The sequence below is a fragment of the Equus quagga genome, chromosome 18 (assembly GCF_021613505.1).
Source record: "Equus quagga isolate Etosha38 chromosome 18, UCLA_HA_Equagga_1.0, whole genome shotgun sequence".
In the NCBI taxonomy this organism is placed as follows: domain Eukaryota; kingdom Metazoa; phylum Chordata; class Mammalia; order Perissodactyla; family Equidae; genus Equus; species Equus quagga.
Window position 1 is genome coordinate 43,661,400 of NC_060284.1, and position 8,209 is coordinate 43,669,608.

At 55.8% G+C, this 8,209-nt stretch overlaps 1 protein-coding gene across 1 annotated transcript; it reads right to left on the reverse strand.

Moving 5' to 3' along the window:
- Nucleotides 1-826: 826 nt before the first annotated feature.
- On the reverse strand, nt 827-6,073 carry PPM1J (protein phosphatase, Mg2+/Mn2+ dependent 1J). Its single transcript, XM_046645649.1, has 10 exons — nt 5,748-6,073; nt 4,294-4,408; nt 3,535-3,822; nt 3,134-3,246; nt 2,773-2,857; nt 2,077-2,195; nt 1,811-1,874; nt 1,547-1,654; nt 1,282-1,433; nt 827-1,133 (listed from the first exon to the last, which is right to left on the reverse strand). The coding sequence occupies exons 1-10, from the start codon at nt 6,071-6,073 to the stop codon at nt 986-988; spliced, it is 1,518 nt and encodes a 505-aa protein (XP_046501605.1). The 3' UTR covers nt 827-985.
- Nucleotides 6,074-8,209: the final 2,136 nt, after the last annotated feature.

An 8,209-nucleotide genomic window follows, 5' to 3' on the forward strand; every position in this document is an offset into this window, starting at 1 on the left:
CCCACAGAGTTACCGAAACCCCAGGAAGGTGGTGGTGGTGGTGAAAGAGGGGGTGGGAGAAGGAAGCAGTGGCCAGATCATGAAGGTCCTTATATGCCATGCTCAAGAGTTGAGTGTCGATTTTGGTGTAGGTGCAGTAAGGAGCCACTGTAATGTTCTCTCAGGGAAATAACCAACTCAGATTCACACTGTGGAAAGGTCACCCCAACTGCTGTGTCCCTGGCATACTGGGGGACGCAGGGGGGTGGCCTGGAGACAGAGCCGGGAGATGAGTTAGGAGGCTGCTGTAGTAAAGAACTAAGGTAATGATAGTGGAGGTGGAGATATGTGGACAAATATGCAATATATTTTTAAATATATAATCAACAATACTTAGTGATTGATTAGCTTGATGAGGAAGAGATGGAAGCCAAAGGTGAACAACTCCAAGATTTCTAAAGCAGCTGAGCTGGTGCCCAGCGAGATGATGAACCAGGACAAGGAACACGTTTGTGAGGCAAATGATGAATTCAGTTTGAGGTATGTTGAGCTGAAGTGCCTGTGGGATGTCTAGGAGATGTTTGGGAGATGACTGGGATATGTGGGTCTAAAGCTCAGGACAGATCTGGGCTAGACACCCTGATTTGGAAAACACCAGCAGGTGGAGTGAAGCCACAGAAGTGGATGAGTGTGTGTGGAGTCGGAAGGGCAGAGGGTGGAAGAAAGAACCTGGGAACACTACATTTTCAGGACTTTTCTGCTGTTCTTTCCACTACCCCAAAGAGCTTTTCCTTACCTTTTGGTTTCAAGTCAAAATAAAGGAAGACACAGACCTTTATCCATCTGATTTATTTACCAATAGCTATAATTTTGGATCTAACTGACACCCCTTCTTCAGTTAATTTGCCGCTAAAGAAGGTCAGGGAGACAACTTCAGAATTTGCGCTGGAAGAGGGGTAAACATGGAGAGGCTGGCACGGTGATAGGAGGGTCAGGGCTGAGCCCCTCAGGAGTAACTGCCTGGCCCTCCCAGGGGGATGACGAAGACCGAGATGTCATCCCCGGAACCCAGCTTGTTGTTGGGGAGACGCCAGCCACGATCCCGGGGGGTGCCCCGGGCCCCCAGGACCAGAGCTTGGGCCAGAGCTGTGTACCTGCCAGGAGCATATGTGCACATTCATGTACCAACATGTATATAGGAAGATAGACACGCAGGCCCTGATGTGGGTCCCCGAGCATTGCTTCCCTTGCCCCACCCCTTCCTTCCCCACTGTTATCCCCTTGCTGCCATACAACCCATACCTGCTGGGGTCATTGGGCTCATAGGCTGACAGGACCTTGTCCACCGTGGTGGCTACCTCACAGTCACTAGTGACATCCCACAGTCCATCTGTTCCCAGGACTAGCACGTCGTCTGGGCAATGCTCATACTGCGTCAGGTCATACACTCGCACCTGGTAGGAAAGAGGATGGAGAGGGACCATGGGGATAAAGGGACCTGGGGTGAAAGCCAGCCTGAGACCCCCAGAGGAGGGAAGGTGTGGTTCGGGGCCCCCGTAGGGCTCACCTCAGGGAAGCAGGAGAGGAAGGGCTTGATGGGCAGGGTGGAACTGCAGACCTTGAGGTTGTGGTCTCCCAAGCCCCGGGTCACCCCGATGGTGGCCATCACTCGAGCCTAGAGGAAATGAGGAGGGGGTGCTGCTATAGCCCTCTCCCCGACTCTCTGAAACTGAGGACCCCTCCCAACCCTACCCTCAGGTAGAACCTCCACCTCCCTAGAGAAGTTGTGGTGGGTCCTCTTGCCCTCTCCCACCTCTACCATGGAGTTTACCTTTTTGCCCTCCCCACAGACCAGAGGAAACCTGAGATCCTCCAGCTCGATCTTTTTGTAGGCCCTGGGAGGGGGGAGTAGAAGAGGCATCACCTAGGCATCAAAGCCCCTCTCCCCTAGGAGCCACTCCCCTCACACAAACCCCTTAGAAGGGCCACATCCCCCCAGCTCCCAGCCTAGTCCAGCCTCTGGCTTCCACCTTGCTGCTGGTGAGGGATTGGTTGTGTTGCCATGGGAACGGGCCCCAGCTCTGAGGGAAGTGTTACCAGCCGGTCATGTTCTGGTCCCTGTACAGCATCCTCTGCCCCAGCTCCTTGGGCTGAACTCTGCGGGGAAACTCAAGGTGGGTGAATTCACCACCCAGCAGCTCTGGTTTCAGGAAGCCCTGGGGTTGGGAGTGGGCAGAGAGAGCAGAAGGGCCAGGGGGGCATTAGGCTTACAGCACACCTTGGTGTAGAGATGATGTTAATCACAACAGACCCTTAAAAGGAGTTTACTATGTGCCATGCACTGTTCTAATATTAACATATATTAATTCATTTAATCCTCACAACAACCCTAAAGCAGGAACTATTGATGCAAATTAAGGGAACTATCAAAGGTCACACAATTAGCAAAGTACTTGAACCTGGATTCAATCCCCAGCAGTCGAGCTCCAGAGCCAGTGCTTTAAAACACTAAGCTGTACTGCCTCTCAGGGGCCTTTGCTGTTTCCTTCCCCATCCTCTGAGTCCACTTCCTTCCTCACTTGGGGCCACAGTGGGAGCCCTGGAGCAGCCCACGAACTTCCTGCTGCACCCTCCACCAGCTCAGCCCTCCATAGTTTGCAGAGCGGCCTTCCCAGTAAGCTCCCAGTAAGGAGCTGTCTGTGTGGTGGGAGTTTGAGAGTTCTTGGGGACATAGGGTACAGAGAGGTAAAAGACTCAACAGAGAACGGGAGTAGAGAGTTGGTTCCTACTTACAAGCAGCTGAAGACGCTGGCGCTCAGTCTCCGGGGTGAACTCCCGGGACATTGGGATGATTTCACCATTCCGGACAATGATGGCTCTGCCCAGAAAAAGAAAAGGTTTGGGCTTGGCTTTCCTCAGCCCCCTCATGGAGAATTCCAGAAAGACTAGGCCCTCTCCATAATGACCCTTAGGATCCCTCACCCAGACCCCTATATTTTCTCCCCTTGTGGATATTTCAGGCCTTTCCCTATGTCTGTGATCCCTGCTGACCCGCTCCAATATGACTTTTAGCACCTGCCACCTCACTCTCTTCTATTCTCCCATCCCAGAGAGTATGACCCCTGTAGCCATTTTCAAAGTCCCCCCTCCATACCTGCTGTCACCTGCATTGGCCACATACACTTTGCCTAGCAAGTAGACCACAACCAGTGCACAGCAGCCCCCCTCCACTTGGTGGCCACGCCGCTCCCGGGCCATCTGCTCATCCTGCCACGTGAGGAAGGGTCAAAGGGGGTGGATGAAGAGGAGGTTCCAGGCACACAGCCACCCACCCTCCATCTGCAGAAATAAACTGGCCCAGCCAAGCCACACTGAAAGAGAGGAGGGAAGACATGGGTATAACTTCCCCTTCTCCTGCCCTCTGAACTAGCCTCCGCTCAGGCTCTCAAAGGTGTTGTGAATTCCCCGGGGTCACCCCCTCAGGCCACCCGACTCCCATACAGAGTTGACCAGAGTGTCTGCTTAGCAGGCCCTTGGCCCAGACTGTCCACTCACCATGAGCTGGAAGGCATTCTCAATGGCTCCTACTACCAGGCTTTCATGGGTCACTTCCTTCTGCGAAGACCAGCAGGACTGAGGACCAACCAAGTGAGAGGAATCAGAGGAAATGGGGGCCCCTGGGGTGGACGGGAGGCAGAGCGGAGGTGGCGAGGGGTCCTGGAGTATCTCTACCAGGTCCTTTAGCTGCTCCCGAATGTGGCGATGCAGAAGCCGGGAGGCCATTTCAGCAGCTCCGCCCCCTGCATGCCCATCAAACAGGCCCCAGTAGTAGAAGCAGAGTCCCTGGTGGAGGAAAAGCTGGAGATGAGTGTGTTTGTGAGTGTGTGTATGTGTGATGCAGGAGAAGAGCAAGACTCTGGACATCCTTATAAACATCAGAGAGGAGGTCAGAGCCTGGTAGTAAAGGCAAATTAGATTTATTCACTTATTCACCAAGGCCTACTATGTGTCAGAGAAAGGAAAGCATCAAAAAACCAAACTCAGAGGATAAAAGATAAGAATAAGTATTGGTAATTAATTAAAACATCCATAAATTCATAAGCATCTATAGTTTAAGTGGAAAACTAAACATTCATACGGACATGGTAGAATATAACTGATCAATGCCAGATAAAAGTTCTATGCCAGAAGATGGAAAGTCAGTGAATTAGGAGGTATGTCTTCCACATGTCTCAGATTTAAAACTAGATGCCTGGAATCCCTGAGGAAGTGTCACTGTGTCTCTGGAGGCTAGGAAAAGGGGTGGGGGCTTACCTGTCCTCGGCTAGGCTCCCTCGGTGCCCCGGAAACACTCCTCCGACCTTCCACATACACCACTTCACAGCAAGCCTGGTCCTCATTGTGCCGGCTCTTGCCAGCGTTGATGACCCTGCCAGGCCAGAGTGACCACATCAGGTTGGACACCAGACCAGGTCCTGGAATAACCCCCACCTTAGACACACACACCCTCTCTGGCCTGCTGGCCAAGTTGAGAAAGGTCACAGCCACCTGGGATCCAGGCCAGAGGGAGGAGGAGAAGGGAGGCAGGGCAAGGCACAAGTAGTACTGTCTGGGTGGCAGGCCCTACCGTCTCCTAGAAAGACGAGCAGCAGCACCTGCCTGCCTCAGTTCCCCCATCCCAGGCAAAGGGGGGCATCTCTAAGGATACTGCTGGGGGAGGGTCTGCATAGGGGGCAAGAGGTTTTACTTCCTTTTACCAAGACCCTACACCCCACCCTGAACCCGAGAGAACTCTTCTAGTACCTTGTCCACAGCACCCCACCCTCATGGGCACGACCACCCTTATCGTAAAACCATTCAGTGAAAGTTTTTGCTGCTTTGGCAATGAGGAAGTGTTCCAGCCCACATCGGGAAAGAGGAATCGAAATAGGGTAGGGGAGGAAGCCCACCTGGACTGCGCAGCGGCCACATAACCACCAATTCTTCCCAAATAGGAAGCTAAAAGAGCTGCTTGTGGGGCCACGGGCCCACCAGCCACCACCCTCAGCGACCTCAGCGGCCCCATCTCTCAGTGCTCTGCTTTCCCAGCAGATGCATTAAAAATACACGCAGTCTGGGAGCAAGCCGGCTGCTCCCGCCACTCCGACCGCTCCGGGCCGGGGATCCACTTCCTCGCCTGGCCAGCGCAAGTTCACCCGCCGAGGGGCGTTCAAAGGGGACCCTCCCGCTTCCCCGGGCGGCCCCCTCCCCCGTCCCTGGGGAAGACTGCGGCCGCCTGGTGTCGCGGGCTATTTCTGGGTGTGGAGGGGGAGGGGAACGGTAAGAGGAACAGGGAACTGGGGCGCTGGGGTCGGGAAGTCCAGGAGCGAGTCTTCCTAGCCGCCATCTGCCCTATTAAAAGGGACCCCCAGCTCCTTGAAACCCCTCCTCCCTCAGCCATTAAACGACAGGGCCAAGACCGAGAACTGGCCAACTCATCCTTCTCTGGCCCTCCACCCTCGGGCTCCGGGAGGGAAGAAGGTCCCGAGGCTGCGCGGATGAGGGTAGTCAACGAGCTGGAAGGTCCTGAGGAAGGCTGCACTCGACTTGAGAAAGGGCTGGGAGGGGGTGCGGCTCAAAGCCCAGAGGACTGCAAAGGTCCTGGGAAAACGAAACTCCTGGCACGGAGCGCGGCGAGGGGAACGCATCCCAGGGCTCGAGATGCTGAGGTGGGGAGGGGGTAGGGGTGAGGTTGCCACCCCAGTTAGGGAGCCCCTGGGGGCGCTCACTCGGCGTAGCCTGTGCTCCAGGGCAGGCGACGGCCAGTGTCCGGAGGGCTTTGCACGGCCCGGCCAGCGTGGTCGTCGGCGCGTCGCAGCCCCCCTGGGCTCAGCTGCAGAAAGGTCGGTCTGGAGAAGCTCGCTCGAGCCTCTACTGTCTTCGCGGGCGCCGCGCTCCCGCCCCTACTCCTTGCCGGAGGGCTCCTGGGCTTTTCTGGAGGGGCGGCGGGCAGCGCGGAGGTCGCGTTGGGTAGGTCCGGCGACTTGGGGCGCGGAGGCGGGGCGCCCCCGGAGCTCACCAGGTGCGCCACGGCCGAGCGCACCCGGTTTAGCATGCTGCCTCCCTGCCCCGCCCTCGGCCGTGGCCCCGCCCCTGGGCAGGCCCCGCCCCCTAGGGCCGGCGGTGGGCGGTGCTCGGTCCTGCCGGTTCTCCGCTGCCATTGGCTCGCGCCGGGCAGGGCCGGTCCCCGGCAAAACTTCCTCCCGCTTCGGGCCACCCCAGGAGCCGCCCAGCCGGCTCGCGGCCTCTTCCCCTCCCCGTTCCGGCTTCGCCCTGCCTCAGCTTCTTTGGGGAGGAAGGGTCTGCTGTTGTTGGAAGGGGACGGAGAGAAGGAAACCCTATTTCAGTCGTGCTCTGGATTAGAATCAGCTAGAACTTCCCCATTGTGACGGGAGGGTGGTGTCCCCTCGCCCCTCGGTTCGTTGTGGCCAGCCCACCCAGAGGGTGATGGAGCTGATGACCTCACAGCGAAACCAGCCGCCTCGGCGACCGCTGAGTGTGAAGCACCTGGTGTGACCACACCTCTGGCTGGGGCTGCTGGAGAGAGAGTGAGGGCGAGCGAGCTGGTGCTGGGTGCGGGAGTGCGGGGGATGGGAGTTGTAACAACCCAGGCTGGAGCCACCACCCTGAATTAGGGAGCGGAGGTAAGGTCCTGGGCCCCTGTCGGCGGTGTTCCCGGTGAAGACCACCTCTAGATGTGGGAGAGCGGTTACCAGTTCGACTCCACTTTCTTTCTCAGGAGCCAATCTCCCCCCACATTTGGACCTTCCCTGACCCCAGCAGGACTAGTTAGTAAGGATAACAATAACAACAATTACTACCGTTTGTTGAGGACTTACTACATCATAGGCCCTCTACAAAGCACTTTCCATGTATTAGGCCATGTATACCTCACACCAACCCCTCAAGTGGGTTTTATTATGTTCTTTTTACTGATAAGGCAGTACTGGAACTCCTTTCATTTTACATGACTTGCCCCAAGAGGTCACACAGCCAGTGAGGGATTCACATTCCCTCACAGGGATTCACTGTCACTCCCTGGACAGCCAACTTGATTCTGGTTAAGAACCAAGCTGATTTGTGGGTCTGACAGAGGAAGGGTTAAGGAGGTGAATGGCAGAGAGAAGGGGTGGGGGGGTGCCTTCTCTCCCACCCTCCTCCTCCTCTTGAGGCCGAGGCTGAGGGCAGTCCCAGGATGCTGAACAATCTCTGTGGCTGCCGCCAGGGGGAGACAAAGGCCAGGCTAAGCGCCTGCCTGCGGGGAGGATGGTACTTATGGTGGAAGAGCTCTGTACCTAAACCTGGTGTCAGGGAATTGATCACTAGGCCTCCAGAGGAACCTCCTACCCCATGCATGGTCCAGATGGGGACAAGGCCCTTGTAGTCCTAATGTAAGTCAGGGACCCCTGGCACCCAGCTGAGGGTTGGGACTCTACCTCTGAGCTCTGCTGGCAGAGTGCTGCCTGATCATAACCCTCTCCGTTCCCTGGGCTAAACTGTGCCCCTAGAACGGGTGGCTTTCCTGGCAGCTTCCACATGAAAATCTCAATAGTCATTCAGGTTTGTAGACTTGTTATAATTATGCCTGCACTCTGAACAGAGACAGCCAGAGAGAAAGAAGTCATGAGAAAAAAAAAGAATCAGACCCTAAGGCACATACAGGCAGACCGGGGGACAAAGAACATGCTGTGCTATGAGTATTTCCCTCCTGTTTGAGAAAAACTGGAGCCAGCTCTCAGATAAATGGCATAAACAAAGGCAAAGATTGAAGAAAAAAATATAACATCCTGGCTATTTTTATTATTCAGTGTTTCTGGGACAATTTACTTACCACTTTGCCGTGTCACCCAGCTCCCTAAGCCCAGCTCTTCAAAGCACGCACCAGGGTGTGGCTGCAAGTGGGCCACAGAGCCAGGACCCAGACACCCCCTGGCTCCAGCACGAGATGGTCAGCAGGGACGTCATCAGCTCCCTTGGGCTCCAGAACAGCCCCCGACCATACCCAAATCCTAAGGCTCTCCTCTCCCTGAAACTCTCACCTCCTATTCCTGGCATCGTCACACCTCCTCCATCCTCAGACTGCCCCAGAACCTGGCGGGAAGATCGACACCTCTACTTGTCCCTGAGGCAGCAGAGAGGAAGAGGGAGAAGGAGGCAGGGTGGGAAGAAGCAGACTTGTGAGATGCTCTGC

Excerpts from the sequence above, each read along its gene's own strand:
- PPM1J (XM_046645649.1), bottom strand. The coding sequence starts at position 6,073 with ATGCTAAACCGGGTGCGCTCGGCCGTGGCGCACCTGGTGAGCTCCGGG. Across the intron at positions 3,247-3,534 it reads AGAATGCCTTCCAGCTCATG|GATGAGCAGATGGCCCGGGA; the intron begins GTGAGTGGACAG and ends CTCACGTGGCAG. Across the intron at positions 2,196-2,772 it reads GCCAGCGTCTTCAGCTGCTT|GGCTTCCTGAAACCAGAGCT; the intron begins GTAAGTAGGAAC and ends TCCCAACCCCAG.